The sequence below is a fragment of the Rana temporaria genome, chromosome 5 (genome assembly GCF_905171775.1).
Source record: "Rana temporaria chromosome 5, aRanTem1.1, whole genome shotgun sequence".
NCBI lineage: Eukaryota > Metazoa > Chordata > Amphibia > Anura > Ranidae > Rana > Rana temporaria.
In genome coordinates, this window is record NC_053493.1 from 115210992 (window position 1) to 115231656 (window position 20665).

General features: G+C 40.2%; 1 protein-coding gene across 1 annotated transcript in view; it reads left to right on the plus strand.

Annotated features, from left to right (window-relative positions):
• CPNE4 (copine 4) overlaps positions 1-20665 on the plus strand; it is a 508892-nt gene that overhangs the window by 452068 nt on the left and 36159 nt on the right. The window contains exons 11-12 of the mRNA XM_040353037.1: positions 7062-7195; positions 19602-19656. Of these exons, the coding sequence (XP_040208971.1) occupies positions 7062-7195; positions 19602-19656 (189 nt within the window). The remainder of the gene's footprint in view (positions 1-7061; positions 7196-19601; positions 19657-20665) is intronic.

The window sequence follows — 20665 nt, forward strand, 5'->3', positions numbered from 1 at the left end:
AGCAAACAAAATATTCAGGCGCTATACAAATGATACACAGATATATACAGTATCTCACAAAAATGAGTGCACCCCTCACATTTTTGTAAAGATTTTATTATATCTTTAAATGTGACAACACTGAAAAATGTACACTTTGCTACAATGTAAAGTAGTGAGTGTACAGCTTGTATAACAAAGTCAATTTTCTGTCCCCTCAAAATAACTCAACACACAGCCATTAATGTCTAAACCATTGGCAACAAAAGTGAAAATGTCCAAATTGGGCCCAAATTGTCAATATTTTGTGTGGCCAGCATTATTTTCCAGCACTGCCTTAACCCTTTCAGGCATGGAGTTCACTAGAGTTTCACAGGTTGCCACTGGATTCCTTTTCCACTTCATGGATGGTGAAGTAGCCAAGTGCCTGATGATAAAAGGATCACCGCGACCAAGGATACCGCAATGATGATGCGTTTTGGGCGTGGCCCATCCTCGGGTCATGTCCGTCACGCTGACTGAAATCCCGGGCTATAGACATTTATATTCTGCTTGTGTCTTCTGCCTCCAGTCCGGGGCTGATAATTGGGATCGCAGCGCCGCTGTATAGCTGATGTCACTCCAGCTGCGTGGACAGGATATTTAGTTACCGACCATGGTATCCTTGGTCTCTGGGATAGTATTATCATAAGGCGCTCCACAGGATTACCTTTGCCATTGGGCTACTTCACCATCCAGGGGACTGAGTGACTCTGCCAAGGCGGATTATCTCCTGTCTCCCCTCCAGCACCTTCTTGGTATATGGTACGTGGACCCAGCATTTTTTTATACTGTATACCATTTGTGACAATGGCAATTCTGTTACTGACAAAATTGTAGACCAGTCTGCTTTAAACAAGATTTTTAAACAAGATTTTTCTCTGTTTTATGCATTAATTTATAAAAAGGCTGATTAAGCCACGTAGGCCAACTACCCTGGTCTTTGCATAGTGACAATAAGAATTACTGCTATCATATTTAACAGGAAACTAAAAGCTTTTCAATGGTTTTACATTTTGGTATCTTGTTTATTTACATTGATAATCTTTTTTTGTGCTTGATCTTAAGACAAACATGTACAAGAAAATACATTTCATATCAAGGTATAGAGATTTGGGGGAGCTCCCATAACCTAACATAAACAAAATGGTCACGTAATCTCAGAATTTTTTACTTATAGATAGTAGGGTACCAAGGCACCACATAATATCCATACAGATCCCAAAATATCATAAAAATTAAACAACTAATGAACTTAACTAAGCTTCAAGTTAAAACCTTACCAAAAACATACGAATAAAGAAAAAAAAAAGGAATCATTTTTTCCCAGCAAGTGCTCGTCACCCCCCTTAAAGGCCACCTTAGGAGAAATAGATGGATCTAAACCCTTGCATGTTGCAAAATGTAATCCAAGTAGCCCAGATTGCAACATGTTTATCCAGGCTATCATATTTCACCGCTAGTAAATATTCCAGATCCATGAGCAAATCCTTTTCCTGTACCCATTCAGCCAAAGATGTAGGAACCACTGAAGATTTTCAATGTCTAGCGATTATTACTCTAGCCGATGTAAATAAAATGGCAAAGTATGTCACATTTTTCATTTCTGATTGAACTTGGCAATATAGACAATGAGATAATCTGAGGCAATACAATAGAGTTGTGGAACAGAGGCCCAAAACCTCTTAATCGGGGGCAGTCGGCCCATATATGAAGCATAGTACCCTCTTGGCTCTTGGCTCCCACCGCCAACACAAATTAGATGAGGAGGGGTATTGACAATGTAAAGTATCTGAACACATGTCCCATCATGACAGTACAAATGCCTTCTCCCAATCTGTCTCACTAATTTGGGTTTATTCTTCCGTCTCCCACTTGAGAGTATAAGCTGGAAGATTTGGATGAGAAAGAATAAACAGGATAGAATAAATTCAGGAAATTACTTGCCTTGGGGGTGAATCACTCAGTAGTAAATCTTCAAAAGAAGTTGGATGAGAAATAAGTTTCTGTTTGTCAGCAATTGAGGCAAGAAATTAATTTGTCTGTTGTGCAGAAACCAATTTTCTATTCCGGATGAAACCATAGGATTGGGAAAAGAGCGGTCGACTGATAGAATTGAGGCCAAACGATGATGTATCAATTTAATCTACCGGTCTAGGATGTGACAATGTACACCTATGGGAAAATATAGATTATTAAATAGAGGCGTCATTTGGCCAATATAAGCAGAAATATGAAGACGCTCTATCAGGGTGTCCTATAAGCCAAGTGTCTGTTTAGTGAGCACTGGGCGAGCACCAATATTTTTACTCTTAGGGGGTGGAATCCAGGGGAGAGCTTGGAGATCCAACGACGATAAAAATTGTTTGAGCCAAACCCACAGTTTCCCTTGGCGATGGTGAAACCAGTCTACAATCCTTTATAGAATGGATGCTTGATAATACGAAGTTGCATCAGGGGCATTCATGCCACCTCTATTCTTGGGCAAAGAAAACACCTTACGATTCAGTCTGGGACATTTCGATCCCCATATGAAAACTGTAAAGGCCCTCTGCAATTTACAGAAAAAGGAGGCTGTGATGTGTACTGGAACAGTTTGGAAAACATATAAAAAAATCTTGGACTAACATCCATTTTCAATGTATTGATTCTCCCGAACCACGAATAAAGCTTTCCTATCATAATTTTGAAGATCATGAATGGTTTTACATAAAAGAACTTCTTGGTTAAGAAGAGTGGTCATGAACCAGGGTACCTTCGGAAGTCTGTATTTGAGAGACAAATGTTGGATTTATTAACAATGCGAAGGGTCTAACATGCTTATTCCCTAATTCATGATTTGGTAATCTTGATACTTTTATGTACCATAGTGATCATAGCCAAAGACCGATTATACAACCATATTTCTATTTTGATTTGGAATGTTGGTTCACTAGTCATAAGATATAGTTGTGTTTTTGCCTGTTATACTTTGAACTGATATGCCAATTTTTCAGTTTCTCAGTATGATTAAATTGTTAAATATTTTTGTGAGTTTATGACATTTGTATTGTAATTTCTGTAAAATGAAAAAACATTTTCATATCTAATTAGTTACTAGTGTCAACATTAAAAGCAAAAAAAAAAGTTAGGATTTGAAATTTTAATTTTGTGTGAGAATTCTATGGACATTTTCCTCTGCAGGAGAACAAGTGGGAAACCTGTGAGAGCATGATAGCTTAGTTGGAATGGTGGCACATAAATCAGAAAATTAAGATAAAATGTGTCCACCTCAAAAAAGAAGAAGAGAAAAAAAACACAACTGTTATAAGTCACAAGGGAACTGTCAGTATACATATTAATGGAAAAAAAGGAAAAACCAGACTCAAGCTCAAACTCAATACTGTATATTAAAATCCATAATGTTTCCCTAGATAAGTGAGACACCAGCAAATTGCTTGACACATGTAAAGAGTATTTGAATAAAAACCTAGAACATACAAAAACCTACTATCTAATTGGTAAAACCATTATTGGTCAGGATCATACAGTATATAAGAGATGTTTACTCAACATCTAAAGGCACCCGTGGTAAGACACATGTGTATAAATCGTGATAGGGACATCAATGAAATGCTGGGTGTTGGAGGATGTAAACCCAACACCAAAAGAAGGTACCGTAATTTTGATCAAATTGTTCTACAGAAAAAAAACAAAGTGGAGCTGTAAGTTTGGTCTAACTGACAGCTTATCTTTTGTACCTTTTTGGGGTTAAATTTTGTTTGGATTGTGTGGGGTGGTCTGACATTTGGGGTTTCTCTTTCCTGTGTGCTCAGATGGATTGTTCATTCTGTATTGTTTGAGCACCCGGGGAATGGCTGGACACATTGTATGACACTGATTATAATTATGTAATAACTTGCATCTACAGTATATACCTGTATAGTAACCTTCAGTCTTATAGTTATACTTTCCTTGTTTTGTTTCTTATTTGCTGTTTTGTGCTGAAATTTGGGGACACCTATTGCTATTTTGCTCTATATGGTCATGTGTGGTCATAATTGCCACATGTGCAGTGACGATATTATGCATCACATTGTGACATCATGGCATGTGTGGTGATTTCATGATGTTCATTTGCATTTTGACGTTTATTTGTGTCATGCGTGAGGATGAGGCAATGTTTATGATTTTTATGCAGTTTTAGTACCAAATGGCAGACATTTTAAGCACATTTACAAACATTTTCCACGTGCATTGGTTGACATTTACCTCTGAAGCAGCCAGCGTGACCAGCAAAACTGGTCAGGTTTCCAGCCTTTCTTCCATAATGTTAGCTGTTGGGATGCCTCTCCCTCCCCACCTTCATCCATAGAAGAGATCATGGTGCCTCTGGACACAAACCTATAATACCACCATCATCTATGAGAACAGTCTGGATGTCCCAAGACCTAATTGGACGGCTAAGAATCACTTTATTTTAGCAATTTATGGCTTGGAACTTTTACTTATTTATTTGGTGGCTCCCTTATTAGGCAATTACAAGCTATGCTTTACACAGTTTAAAGCAGAGTTTCACCCAAAAGTGGAACTTCCGCTTTAAGCACTCCTTGCCCCCTTACATGCCACATTTGAGTTTTGATCTCTTGCCACATAGGCAACTACTCCTCTCTGCAATCTTCTGGGACAGTGTAGAACTCTGGTTCTACACTGTCCATATGTGGGTTGGTTCTACAATACAGTACATTAAATTATAAGAATTCACCATGGACTCTGAGTGGCCATCTAGCCATATGAAGTGGTCTATCTGTGGATGCTAATATGGAGGAGAGGTCTTTTTCATGCTATAGTCATATAGTTAACATGGACTATGCCCCCTACTGGGGTTTTTATACCTATTAGGATTTAATCCGTGTAAAAAAAAATGATGTCTCTTTTTGGGGGGTAATGCTTAATCACTTATATATACCTTGTGGTTTGAAAGTGGTTTACCGGGGTTATGGCTGAAGCTATCAGCAGGGACTGGTGCGGCCGGCTGGTCACAGATTGTCCTTGATCACATCTATGGCCTTGGAGGACTGAAGCGACGTCATTACATCTTTTCCGGTCCAGGGTGGAAGTAAACAATTTTTTTTTTAACGGAAAAAGATCAAACTTTTTTTTTTTATATATATATATATATATATATATATATATATATATATATATATATATATATCTTTTGCTTTTAAAGGTAAAGGAGAATTCTTTTTTTTTTTTTTTTTTTTTACTCCAGATCTATAAAGAGGACCTGTCATCCTTATTTCTATCACAAGGGATGTTTACATTCCTTGTAATAGGAATAAAAGTGATAAAAAAAAGGGACAGTTAAAAAAAAAAAGCTTCCCTTCCCTCCATGCTTGCACTCAAAAGCAAACGTATACGTAGGTCATGCATGCATATGTAAACGGTGTTCTCATTGCATAATGTATCGCCACGAATGTTAGCGGGAGAGCAATAATTCTTGCACTAGACGTACTCTGTAACACTAAACGGGTAACCTGTAAAAAAATGTTAAAGCATTGCCTATGGACATTCTGAAGAACCGTAGTTTGTCGCCATTCCACTAGTGTGTGCAATTGTATGGTATGACACGTTGGGTATCTATTTACTTATATATTTCTTTTAATTCATTAAAGAGTATTTTTTCCCAAAAAATTGTGTTTGAAAAACCTCTGCACAAATGTTGTGTAACATAAAAAATTGCAATATGTATATGCTATATCCAGGGATGTTGGTGCCGCTTTTTAGTATGTCACTAGCCCCCACACTACCATTTTCAACAATCGCCATTTTATTCCCTAGGGTGTCTGGTAAAATATGTAATGTTTGGGGGTTTTCTAGCAAAAAAATACTGATTTAAACTTGTAAAAACAAAGTGCCAGGAAAGGCTTGGTCTTCAAGTGGTTAATACATAAGCAATTTGTCCCGCAATTGCTATAGTTGGGTTTTTTAATATTAAGGTTGAGCTTGAGTCTGGTTTTTACTATCCTAGTAGTCACCTATATTAGCCAGAATACTAGTGTAATTCCAGGCAAAACCATTTTCTTGATCAGATTCGAATAGAGTTGGAAGGATTCAATATTCTATTGCTCTATCCAATCTGCCTGTAGAAATCTCCAGCTGGGTTCTAAACAGCATTCAGATAAGGTTCTAACCCTTACTCTCTCTAATGAAAAAAAAATGCTGTATTGCTCTACGTGTCTGTTAGGCCTTGTACAGACGAGCGAACATGTCTGATGAAAACGGTCCGCGGACCGTTTTCATCGGACATGTCCGCTCGGAGATTTTGGTCTGATGGTTGTACACACCATCAAACCAAAATCCCTGCGGACAGACAGCGTGGTGACGTGGCGGTGACGTTGACGCCGACACGTCCGCAAACCCGGAAGTTCAATGCTTCCACGCATGCGTCGAATCACTTCGACGCCATGCCGCGGGTTCTCGAGCCAGCGGACATGTCCGATGAGTCGTACTGACCATCGGACATGTCCGACGGACAGGCTTCCAGCGGACAAGTTTCTTAGCATGCTTAGCCCTACACACGACCGAACATGTCCGCGGAAACTGGTCCGCCGACCAGTTTCAGCGGACATGTTCGGTCGTGTGTACGAGGCCTTAGGTTCAAATCACTGCAACAGGTACCCAGACAGCAGGTGCAGTTTCAAACACTGTTTAAAAGTTAAATTGTACATGGCAGCAGCTGCCGCCACTTCTGTGCTACAAAGTAAGTCCGAATTGTTTTGACAGCCGACATTTGCCAGCAGAAGCGGCAGCAGTGGGAAGAGGAACAGGGCATATAGCATACAGCCAAGGTATTTGATTAAAGTGTTTTAGGGCATACACCATATATCTTAAGTCCTCAAGTGGTTAACTTCTTTTCAAATAAGCTGGTCCCAGAATGAGTGTGTATGTTTACAATAACAAAAAAATATAATGTGACAGGTACTGTTATGGTTTAGAACTGCAGAGCGTGTGCATGCCATATAATTAAAAGATAATAATACCTTTCCACTTAATTCTAGGTAGCAATTGACTTCACAGCATCTAATGGAGACCCACGGAACAGCTGCTCTCTGCACTACATCCATCCTTACCAGCCCAATGAGTATCTAAAAGCACTTGTGGCTGTTGGGGAAATTTGCCAAGATTATGACAGGTAACATACTGTTTATGGCATCTCACTTCTCAGGGGATGCTATTATATGTCTTTCTGTAATTGTTTACCAGGTTCTGATGACTGGCTTGTCGATTACCTTGTAATTATTTTCAAGAGTCTTGAGGCAACAAGATGTTTATCCACATTGGTACTTGTACAGTTATGTCCCCCTAGATTTAACTGAGCTATGTACATAAAACAGCCTGCATACTTAATCCTCTACCTCCAGTACAAATTCTATCCATTGATGTTGCACAACTAATAGTTACTGTATTTATTGGCGTATAACACTCCACTTTTTACCCCAAAAATAGAGGGTAAACTGTGCCTGCGTGTTATACGCAGGGGGCTGTGGAAAGTTTTTTTCCTGAAATTTCCCTCGTAAAGTTAGGGTGCGTGTTATACGCCTGTGCATGTTATACGCCGATAAATACGGTAATAACAATCTTGGAATGCAAGGCGTGAAGATCTCTCCTGAGAGTGGCATTTTTTACTGTTTTTGCAGAATATTAACTGCTATTCACTATTTTTAAGAGGACTATCAAAATATAACATATGGGTAAAACAATTACAGGATTCAGTAAAAACATGGGGGCAGATCCACAAAGATCTGCCCCGGCGCATCGTATCTGAGATACACTACGCCGCCGTACCTTACCTGGCTTTGGTTTGAATCCATAAAGATTTTGCGCCGTAAGTTACGGCGGCGTAGTGTATCTCAAGCGGCTTAACGGCGCGGAATTCAAATTGGGCGAGTAGGGGGCGTGTTTCATTTAAATGAAGCGCGTCCCCGCGCCGAACGAACTGCGCATGCGCCGTCCCTAACTTTCCCGCCGTGCATTGCGCGAAATGACGTCGCAAGGACGTCATTGGTTTTGACCTGGACGTAAATTACGTCCATCCCGATTCACGAACGGCTTACTCAAAAAAAAAAAGTGAAATTATACGCGGGAATGACGGCCATACTTAACATTAAGTACACCACGAAATAGCAGCTTTAACTATATGCCGAAAAAAGCCGACTAGAGACGACGTAAAGGAATGCGCCGGCCGCTCGTACGTTCGTGGATCGTCGGAAATAGCTAATTTGCATACTCAATGCGGAAAATGAAGGGAACGCCACCCAGCGGACGCCGAAGAATTGCATCTTAGATCCGAAGGCGTCTGCAACTAAAGTCTGTCTAATAAAGGGTGCATTTATGGCTATACTGGACAGAGTTATGTCACAGATACCTTTTTTTCTTGTTTTGAGAATTACACTTCTCTCTCTTACTTTTTTCATGCCTTCTGCTAATGTTTTGGCTGGTCTTAATGATCAACAAAGAGGTATAGGATTCATAATGAGCAAGAATGATCCTGCCTTTTACATGAAAGGCTAAGAGGCATAGGAAATGGGAGAGGGGAACACATACCATATGACTTTTAAAGGAAAACTCTGGATTTGCATGTAACCTTAGCTGCATAGATGTAAATATCAGTATCTAGTGTTAATTTTCAAGTATCTAGTACATTTTTAACCAACAAATAGCTTTCTTCAAATAGCCCCAAAGACGTATGGGCTCATTGTTTTTGGTTGAAAGAAAAGGACCTCATATGTTATATTCTCTGAAATATTTCTTGTGTCATGTACAACACAGGAGAGGCAGGGGGAACATAGAGAACTGAATGCATGGCTAAAAGACTGGTGTAAAAGGGAAGGATTTGACTAGGCTTGGTGAGAGGTTTATATAGGAAAGATGGGTATTTAAACTAGTTTCAAGGTTGGGAGGAAGAATTAGAATATAATGGGGCAGACAAGTCAGACAGGGGTCAGACACTAAAGGAGGGTGGAATAGAGGAAGATTAGAGGAGGGATTTGGCATGTGATAAGAAGTTTCCCATGTTACAAACAACCATTGGCAATTATAGTACTGTGTGTGCTACTAAAAAAAGATATGCAAAACAGAAGTGCAAAATGTGAGAATGAAAAGTGTTTGTTCACCAATGGCAGAAGTCTGCCAACCAAATAGGAGAGTTGGAAGCTTTGGTACATGAAGAGAAATATTAATTCATTAGTATTGCTAAATCCTGGCTTCATTCTTCACACAGATGGATTATTAATCTTCCTGGCTATGATTTCTTTAAAGTGGAGGTTCACCCAAAATATCAATTTTTAACAGTATATTGGGCCTAATTACGGGAAGCAGAATCGGGTGTTTTGATTAAAATCAATGCAGTACTTACCTTTTTTGAGATAGATGTTCTCCCGCCGCTTCCCGGTATGGGTTGCGGGACTGGGCGTTCCTATTTGATTGAGAGCCTTCCGACCGTCGCATACAGCGCGTCACCAGTTTCCGAAAGTAGCCGAACGACGGTGCGCAGGCACCGTATAGCGCCGCACCGACGTTCGGCAACTCGTGATGCGATGTATGCGACCGTCGGAAGGCTGTCAATCAAATAACAACGCCCAGTCCCGCAGCCCATACCCGGAAGCGGCGGGAGAACATCTATCTCAAAAAAGGTAAGTACTGCATTGATTTTAATCAAAACACCCGATTCTGCTTCCCGTAATTAGGCCCAATCTACTGTTAAAAAAAAAAATTCGGGTGAACTCCCGCTTTAAGGGGGGGACAGGGTGAAATGAAACGTTGTCAGTGTCTGTTTCTAATGTGAGAAGTGATCTCAATGTTGAAAGAGGGTGAGTTTTATAAAGGTGAAGCATTATGGGTTGTGCTACATATGGGTGTGCGTACTTCAACTTTGTTACAGGCCATCCAGTGCTAATGTGGAGGTGGAGACTCAACTCCTTGCACAGATAGAAAAGGCTGTAGGGGCTAAGACTTTGATAATAATGGAGGATTGTAACTATCCTGAATTGAATGGAGTAGAGGCATTGCTGGAATAGTAACAGGGTGGAATTTAAAAAAATCTATCACAAGATAATTTTATGGTACCGTTTATAGAAGCCCCAACCAGAAATGATCCTCTGCTGGACCTGTCAATCTCAAAGATTGTAAAGATTACCTTACTAATGTCCATATACAGGAACATCTGGGTAGGAGTGACCATAACATGATTTAATTTAATGTTAGAAAAACAAACCAAAGAATTGGAAAAGCACTGCGCTAAACTATGAATAGTGATTTAGAAAATTTCTGCCAGTACCAAAGAATTGTGGCTAGAAAATTGGAAATGTGTTAAAATATGAGGTACAGCGCTAAAACAATATATTGATAATACCCAAAACTTCTGTGAAAAAAATTAGGAAACAAATAACTTATATGTACAAAGCAATACATATGTGAATAGCAATGCTCAAAAGACAGGCATGTATAAAATAACAGTGAAATATAAACTGTTAAATAAATAAGTGAATGTGATAATCCAATATATAATGCAAAAGTCCCAATAAATCCCAACTGAATGTTAATGTTAGCTGAAAACAACAAGCACATACTGGAAAGATAAAAACACAAAATGTTCCAAGGTGGAGGGGTGCTCTCCAAAATTTAGACATGAAGGGAATGTTTTCATTAAGAAACATAGAATAGAAATGGTAATGCTTCAAAACAACAAAATATATGGGTAATAATAAAACGTATGTGGCTCATGTCCAATGTTGATAAAGCTATAAATAATAAAAAAGGAGCATTCAAAAAATATAGAAAAAAAAGAACACTAGCATCTTTTAAAATGTTACAAATAATAAAACAGAATGTGTAAAGGAGAAATCAAAAGCAAAAACATCTAAATGAATGATTTAGCAAATAAATTTACAGTAAAAAAATGTGGGTCTGAGCATTTAGGCCCTTTACAAGATAATTATGAGTTGGTTACTGGGGACAAAGATAAGGCAAAATTATTAAATACATTTTTCATCTCTGTGTTTACAAAGGAAAATGGGTGAGCTCAAGACCAGAATGGGGATAGTATTGGCAACTTATCCACAATGGCTCAAAATGTATATGGTCCAGAATTATTAGGCAAAATAGAAGTGAATAAAGCACCTGGACCAAGTGGCATAAACCCATGAGTGCTCAAAGAGTTGAGCTCTGTTATTTCAAAAACATTGCTTTTAATTTATAAAGACTCTTTAATTTTAAGTACTTCTGGATTGGGGTAACACCAATGTGGTGTCTGCATTTTAAAAGGCATCACAGTCTTTAACAAGTAACTACAGACCAGTTAGATTAACTTCTATAGTTAGGAAGATACCAGAGAGTTTTATAAAAGGCCACCAAATAATGTTTTTTGCTAGAAAACAATATTTTAGGCAATAGTCAGCATGGAATCATCAAAGTCTGAATTTGCCAAACAAATCTGATTTCTTGTTATGATAAAGTAATCAAAAACAGGGAGTTGTGATTAATAATTCATACTCTGAATGGTCTAAGATTATTAGTGGTGCACCAGGAGGTTCAGTTTTGGGACCCTTACTTTTCAACATATTTAAAAATGATACAGAGCTTGGCATTAAAAGTACCATTTCAGTATTTGAAGATGACATCAAGCTATGCAGTGAAATGACATCCTTACAGGATGCCTCTAACATACAAGCCAACCTAATTGGGCAACTATGTGGCAAGTGAGGTTTAATGATGGTAAATTTTACAGTTATGCCCCTGGGGGTAAACACATGCATGTATGATACATTCTAGGAGAACAGCAAGAGGTGTCAATAGTAGAGAAGGATGTGGGTGGTCTTATAGATTATAGAGTTAATAATACCATACAATGCCAAGCTGCAGTTTCTAAAGCTAGCAAAATAATTGGTATTAAAAGAGGTATAGACCCTAGAGAGAGAGACATACTTTTGCCCCTGTACAAACATTACTAAAACCTCATCTAGAATATCCTGTTCAGTTGTGGGCACAAGTCCACAAAAAGAATATTGGAAAAATTGAGAAAATGCTAATTAATAAGAGGCATAGAGTGGCTCAGCGGTAAATAAAGATTAGCTGAACTGAATGTATTCTCGATTTAACCACTTAAGGACCCGCTCATGTATATATACATCGGAACTTTAAAGATGGATACCTCGGTAACGGCAGCAGCTGCTGCCACAAGCGAGATATCCATCTTTTCTTTGAGCGGTCCTGTAAACGATAACAGTGGTCTCCACGGCGGATTCGCCACAAGATCACCGTTATCGGTGCTCTCCCGCGCCCTCCCGCTGCTCTCCCACGCCCTCCGCCGCTTACAGGAGCTGTCGGCAGTGGCGGAGGCAATCGGGTCCTGTCCCCTGCTTGGCTAGGAATACGAGTAAGGGCAAGGAGCCCCGACCCATCCCTATAGCATAGCAGGGCGGAAGCAACATCAAAATGTCACTTCCGCCCATGCTTCTTAAAGCAATATTTTCTTGTCGTCATTTTTTTTTTTTTTGCATTTTAGTCTAAATATGGGTTCTGAGGTCTTTTTGACCCCAGATCTCATATTTAAGAGGACCTGTCATGCTTTTTTCTATTACATTCCTTGTAATAGGAATAAAAGTGACCCTTTTTTTTGTGTATAAATTAATAAAAAAAAAAAAAAAAAATAAGAAAACAAAAAATATATTTTTAAAGCGCCCCGTCCTGACGAGCTCACGCACAGAAGTGAACGCATACGTGAGTAGCGTCCGCATATGAAAACAGTGTTCAAACCACACAAGTGAGGTATCACCGCGATCATTAGAGCGAGAGAAATAATTCTAGCCCTAGACCTCCTCTGTAACTCAAAAGATGCAACCTATAGATTTTTTTAAACGTCGCCTATGGAGATTTTTAAGGTTAAAAGTTAACGCCATTCCACGAGCGGGTGCAATTTTGAAGCGTGACATGTTGGGTATCATTTTACTCAGCGTAACATTATCTTTCACAGTATAACAATTGGGCTAACTTTACTATCTTGTAAACACCAAATCTGAAAAACAGGCAAGGTCCTTAAGTGGTTAAGGGGAGGGGGCATGCTTACCTTATATAAAAAGGCCCATATAGTGAACTTGGTGTTGCGTTATTCACGTTCAATTCATTACAGAGGACAAGGGGGTACTCTTTAGACCAGGAAGAAAAGAGATTTAATATCCACATTTGGTAAGGCTTTCCAACAGTAAGAGCTGTGAAAATGTGGAATAGACTCCCTTAAGAAGTATTTCTAGCCAGCTGAGTAGATTGTGTTTTTAAAAGAGCTGGATGCATTGCTAAATGCACAGCATATAACTGGATATTAACATTTATAGGTAATAACACAAGGGGTAGTTGATCCAGGGAATATGTGATTGCCTCTTGGGGATCAGGATTTTTTTTTCCCCTGGAGCAAATTGAATCATACTTTAATGTGTTTTTTCTTTCCTCTGCATCAATTGAAGGTATAGGATTATATATATGGAGGTTAGGATTAAAGACTAACTGACATAAATGTAATTATCCTTGGGGAGATCAAGAGGACATGGTCCATCGTCAATTAGTGGCCCACACTGTATATTCTACTCTTTAGTCACTGCTGAGGTAACTGCAAAAAAAAAATGTATTTGCATTGCAGCCAAATATCTACCGCCGGGACTTCCCTAGAAGTGTAGAGGGCTAGTGAGTTTTGCTGTATCGTTAATACTTAGACAGAAGATTACACATGTCCATAAATGTCAGAGAATTCCCAAATTGCAAGTAAGGGCTCTCGCTCTTGCCCTCGCTACTGTCCTTAACCAATAGTTCATTTGTACATAAAATTTTTTAAGGTGAACTAACAGCAGACACCCTCAACCCTTCAATGTTCCCTGCTACTGCCATCTCCGCTGCTGCTAGTTCTTCTCAGGCATCCTCTTTGGTTATTGTTTGTGCACAGGAGTTACATCATCTCCAGAACCTGGCCCATTCCCAGCATTTTACATCAGGAGTTGACAAGGTACATGATGATCGGGATATGAAACAGGGGGGCAGATCCTCGTACAGCAGCGCATTTATGCGCCGGGCGTAGCGTATCTAAGATATACTACGCCGCCGTAACTTACTTTTTTTTTCAAATCCTGAAAGAATCCGCGCCCTAAGTTAGGGCGGCGTAGTGTATCTTTGCCGGCGTAATGGCGCCTAATTCAAATGGATGTAATGGGGGCGTGTTTTATGTAAATACATTGTGACCCGACGTAAACAACGTTTTTTTTTTAACTGCGCATGCACCGTCCGTGGGGGTATCCTAGTGCGCATGCTCGAAATTAACCCGGAAAAAGCCAATGCTTCCGACGGTGACGTCATTCTATGACTTACGCAAACGACGTAAAAATTTCAAATTTCTACGCGGGAACGACGGCCATACTTAACATTGAGTACGCCTCAGAACAGCAGCTTTAACTATACGCCGGAAAAAGCTGAACGAAAACGACGTAAAAAAATGCGCCGGCCGGACGTACGTTCGTGGATCGCCGTAAATAGCTAATTTGCATACTCGACGCGTATTTTGACGGTAACGCCACCTAGCGGCCGCCGAAATATTGCACCTTAAGATCCGACGGCGTACTAAGACGTACGCCTGTCGGATCCCTCCGAGATGCCGTCTGTTTTGTAGATACAAAACAAAGATACGACGCAGGGAGTTTTAAAATTACGCCGGCGTATCAATAGATACGCCGGCGTAATCCTTTTGTGGATCTGCCCCAGAGTGATCAATAGATGAGCTCATCAGTATGTTGCTTCTCCATTATTGTTCAATCACTAGCTGAGGGCAGGGACAAAACCTAGATTTATTGCTAAACTGCAGCGAAGGAAAGTCAGGTCTCTAGGCTGGCTGTGATTTCTGGCAGATGTAATCCAAGGGCTGAATAGACAAAAATAGCAATCCTTTGGGAAAATTGCTTTTTTTAATCTATTTAATCTGTATATTTAGCTTTTTTTGCCTGGAGTTCAGCTTTAAGAGTCCTACCATTTGTTTGTTTAATGAGTGGACAAAAAAGATGGTGAAAATACATGAATTTTTGCTTCACTGTCTCTACTTCCGTAATTTCATATGTACAGTATGTGCTATTGTTATGCTTTCTGTTTGTAACTTTTTTTTCTAGTAAGGAAGAAACATGTCCAGCTGTGTTACGGACCATAAACCATAATTTCAAACAGAGAACATCTTTCATTTAATTTCACAATTCACAACTCTCTCATATAAACCTTGGCCATCTGCCAGAGGATCATATTAAACAGCCAGGACATGTATTGATTAAGCAGAAATGCTTCCTTTGGCTTCTAGGAGCAGCAAGGTCATCCTAGAAATTCTCAGTTTCAGTCATATTTTGTTCAAACACTGTCACAAATAAAAATCCTTCATCTTGAGTTCCAAGCATCTGTCAGTGACCAACATGAAAGGAACTGGATCCCCACAGGACATCCATACGCAGAGCAAAAGCTGCGAGAAGCATACATTAAATCAGCTGAAGTAGCAATAGTAGATATTATAATGGCTTCACAAGAGCACAAGCAAAGCCGACTGACAGCATTTTGACCATAGGGAAAATCATTCTGTGTTGTTCAGGTACAAAACACCAAAAGACATCACACCGGTTTAGCTACTCACGGCTGAATATCAGATTTGACATCATATGAAAGACCTCCATTTTTTTAGGTACCTTTTGTGTGCAGAATATTAATTAAAACTGCCTGATAAAACCAACCTTTTTCAACCTTTTAAACTGGAGGAACTCTTGAAATTACATTTCAATCTCTGGGAACCCCTGTTAATAATTACCATTTCTACAGCTCATGCTACATTAGTGTGATAGTCACTGGGAAGAATACTCCTTACATTTTTGGTCACTGGGAATAAACCTCATTAGGCCTCGTACACACGGACGGACTGTCCGATGAAAACGGTCCGCCGGACCGTTTTCATCGGACATGTCCGCTGCCGGATTTTGGTCTGATGGTTGTACACACCATCAAACCAAAATCCCCGCGGACAGGATATGCGGTGACGTGGCCGCGCCGTCGCCGCGACGATGACGCGGCAACGTGCGCAACCCTGGAAGGTCAATGCTTCCACGCATGCGTCGAATCACTTGGACGCATGCGAGGGCTTTCGGCCGAGTGGACATGTCCGGTAAGTCGTACAGGCGACCGAACATGTCCGACGGACAGGTTTCCAGCGGACATGTTTCTTAGCATGCTGAAAACCTGTCCGATCCGCCGGAAAATTGTCCGGTCGGACGTACAGACGACCGAACATGTCAGCTGAAACTGTTCTGCGGACCAGTTTCAGCAGACATGTTCGGTCGTGTGTACGAGGCCTTAAAGATAGCTAAATAGATCAATGGTGTCAGTGGAAACTTCTCTAAAGCCTCGTACACATGACCGGTTTTCCCGGCAGGAAAACTGCGAGGGGAGCTTTTGGCCGGGAAAACCGGACATGTGTATGCTTCCTTGCAGTTTTCCTGTCAGGGAAAATAGAAAACCTGCTCTCTATTTTCCCGTCGGGATTCCCAGCGTTTTTTTTTTCTGCCAGATCTACTACTTTCCTATGAGGCAGTGCCGATGGAGCATACACACGGGCGGGATTCCCTGCCAAAGCTCCATGGCAGTTTTCCTGCCGTGTTCTCGGCTTTCCCCTCGGTTTTCTCGGCTGACTTTTTACCGCCGCTCATTCAGGGTTCCATGTAATCCTGGCTGAGAAATGCTGCCTATATTAAAAAATAAACCAAAAAAAAAAAACTATAAACATTGGCAGGATGACCATAAAACTCATGAATGCAGTTTTATTGTATTACTTTAATTACTACAGTGCCTTGAAAAAGTATTCATACCCCTTGAAATGTTCCACATTTTGTCATGTTACAACCATAAACGCAAATGCATTTTATTGGGATTTCATGTGATAGACCAATACAAAGTGGCACACAATTGTAAAGTAGAAAGAAAATGATAAATGGTTTTATTTTTTTTTACAAATAAATCTGTGAAAAGTGTGGCATGCGTTTGTTTTCTGCCCCCCTGAGTCAATACTTTGTAGAACCACCTTTCGCTGCAATTACAGCTGCAGGTCTTTTCGGGTATGTCTCTACCATCTAGAAAGTTTTATTTTCGGCCATTCTTCTATGCAAAATAGTTAAAGTACTGTCAGATTGGATGGAGAGCATCTGTGAACAGCAATTTTCAAGTTTTTGCGACAGATTCTTAATTGGATTTAAGTATGGACTTTAACTGGGCCATTCTAACACATGAATATGATTTGATCCAGAGGTGTAACTAGAACCTTCGGGGCCCGGTTCAAGAAACTATAAAGGGCCCCCCTGACCCCCAGACAGGGACTTTTCTCATGGGCCTGGGACTCATTCCTTCCTCCAAAGCCCAGTGGCAGAAGGTCAGGGCTCGGTTGCAAGTATGACCTTTGCGACCCTGGTAGTTCCACCACTTGTGTCAGTCGTTTTTTATTATTATTTTTTTTTTTTTTTACCTCTGTACAGATCACTGACTCGGTCCATTCAGACAAGGAAGGGGCCGGTAAATGACATATGCTGGGGGGGTGGGTGGGATCAGTGGAAGATGCTGGGGGTGGGATCAGTAGCAGTGTTAGGGGGATGGAATCAGTGGAAGTGCTGGGATGGGATGGGATCAGTAGCAATGTTGGTTGGGGGATGGGATCAGTGTGATAGTGGTCGTAGGATGGGAGCAGTTTTAGTGCTTTGTGGGGGAATGGGGGAAGTGGCAGTGTTGGAAGGTGATGGGATCAGTAGCAGCATTGATGGGGGTTGGGATGGTACTCACTTGCTCTCTGTGTCAACTTATGACTCTATGAACCATGTTCCTACCTAGTTGGCTGACAAAAGTATTCAGTTTCTGCCTCCCGATGGCTATAAGGGTTTGCAGCTGCAAACTTAGTGGCTCTGGGTGAGCGATCCACTGTGCAATTACTGTGGCGGTGATAATACTGTACACAGTGCAGCTGCGAACTCTGTGGGCAGAGGGGCTGGGTGCTTGGTCAGCTGTGCAGTGATAGTACACTCTCCCATCATTGCCTCTGGGTAACTAGCAGGAGAACCTTCTGGCAGCGGGCCCTCCCCCATAGTGGGGGAACGCCAGGGCCCAGTCACAAGTGCGACTGGTGTGACCCTGGTAGTTCCTCTACTGCTTTGATCTAAACCACTCTATTTTAGCTCTGGCTATATGTTTAGGATCGTTGTACTGCTGGAAGGTGAACCTCCACCCCAGTCTCAAGTCTTTTGCAGACTCTAACAGGTTTTCTTCTAAGATTGCCCTGTATTTGGCTCCATCCATCTTCCCATCAACTCTGACCAGATTCCCTGTCCCTGCTAATGAAAAGCATCCCCACAACATGATGCTGCCACCACCATGTTTCACAATGAGGATTGTGTGTTCAGGTAGATTTGCAGTGTTTTCTTTCTTCCACACATAGCGTTTTGCTTTTAGGCCAAAAAGTGACATTTTGGTCTCATCTGACCAGCACCCTCTTCCACATGTTTGCTGTGCCCCCACATGGCTTCTCACAAACTGCAAATGGGACTTCTTATGGCTTTTTCTTTCAACCATGGCGTTCTTCTTGCCACTCTTCCTTAAAGGCCAGATTTGTGGAGTGCACGACTAATAGTTGAGTCCTACCTAAGCTGTGGATCTCTGCAGCTCCTCCAGAGTTACCATGGGCCCCTTGGCTGCTTCTTTGATTAATGCTCTCCTTGCCTGGCCTGTTAGTTTAGGTGGATGGCCATGTTTTGGTAGATTTGCAGTTGTGTCATACTCTTTCTATTTTCCGATGATGGATTGAGCAGTCTTCTGTGAGATGTTCAAAGCTTTGGATATTTTTTTATAACCTAACCCTGCTTTATACTTCTCCACAACGTTATCCCTGACCTGTCCGGTGTGTTCCTTGGCCTTCATAATGCTGTTTTTTCACTAAGGTTCTCTAACAAACCTCTGAGGGCTTCACAAAGCAGCTGTATTTATACTGAGATTAAATTACACACAGGTAGACTCTATTTGCTAATTAGGTGACTTCTGAAGGCGGTTGGTTCCACTAGATTTTAGTGGGCTGGATACAAATGCACGCTACACTTTTCAGATATTTATTTGTAAAACATTTATAATTTTCTTTTCACTTCACAATTATGTGCCACTTTGTGTTAGTCTATCGCATAAAATGCCTATAAAATACTGGTACATTTACGTGAGACTGTATTACTATAGTGTTTAGAGTTTCCCAATATAATTCTCTAGTAACAATAACAGTGCCGTTTTCCACCCCTCTCCAGGTAGAGCTGTTAGCATGGTTCTTTTAAAATGTAATTAGGTCATGAGGAAAAATTCTAAATATAGTCAGAAATTGTGTGATTGTTCAACATTAAATGGTACCATGACTGCCATCTTTTTTTTTGTTCCTTTTTTTTTTTGTTCAAGCTCATCTAACTTTTAACCTTTAACATTTTAACCTAATAATTTATTTTGACATTTTTCCTGTTTCCTAGTGACAAAATGTTTCCTGCTTTTGGTTTTGGTGCCAGAATACCTCCAGATTACAAGGTAAAACATTAATATTTTCATAGTTGAACTGTATTTACTATATGCTGGATTTAAAATAATCATTTTGAAAACTGATCTAAACTTCTAAACTATTTTATGTTTAAACGATACAATTTATTATAATTATATATATATATATTATTATAATTCATTATAAATTAATGTTTTGTGTGTCTTGGTTTTAATTTGTAAGTCATACAAACAAATTTTGTTAGGCTTGTTGGTATAAATGAGCAGACAGGATCAGACGAAACAAGATACCAAGCAGATTGAATTGACTTACACTTTCAAAGGATAAGTACACTTTTTTTTCTAAATTTCAGCTCCCCTATGTAACAATATACCATTAATGTACTTTCGCAAAAAAATGAAAAATCTTTCTATTTATTTTACACACCCCTTACCTCAGTGTCCAGCTGGCTGTATAAAAAAAACTTCTCAATTACTTCCTGGACAGACCTTGGGATGTGACAAATAAAGGAGTTCACCAGCTGACTTAATTAGCACAGATCCTGTATTTACTCTCTCCTCTTTCTGATTACAACCACCTACTTCATCTGGTGCATATTTTCCCAATGCAATCAGTGAATAGTGTTGGGCAAACGGTTCGGCCCGAGCATGAGTTCAGGCTGAACATTTGTCTGGTTGACCATTCGCCGAACACCCGAATTTGCAGGGTGTTCACCCTGCCAAACACCCTGCACTGCACTGCATGCTGCATGGTGCATTTGGCGCCCTGATTGAGTAAAGCTTTGCCTAATCAGGGTGCAATGTAAGCTGGTTGTTAAGAAGCAGGGCCGGGAAGCCAGCCGTGGCGTCCTTAACAACTGATGAGTCATCAGCTCTCAATGGGTTTCCCAATTGGCAGCTAAATTAAAAAAAAAAAAAAATATATATATATATATATATATATAGTGCCTGGGGGGTCCCCTTAGTATGTCTGTAAAGTGGCACATCTGTAGCATATATATAACATACTACAGCACAAATTACATTTCTAAAGTGAAAA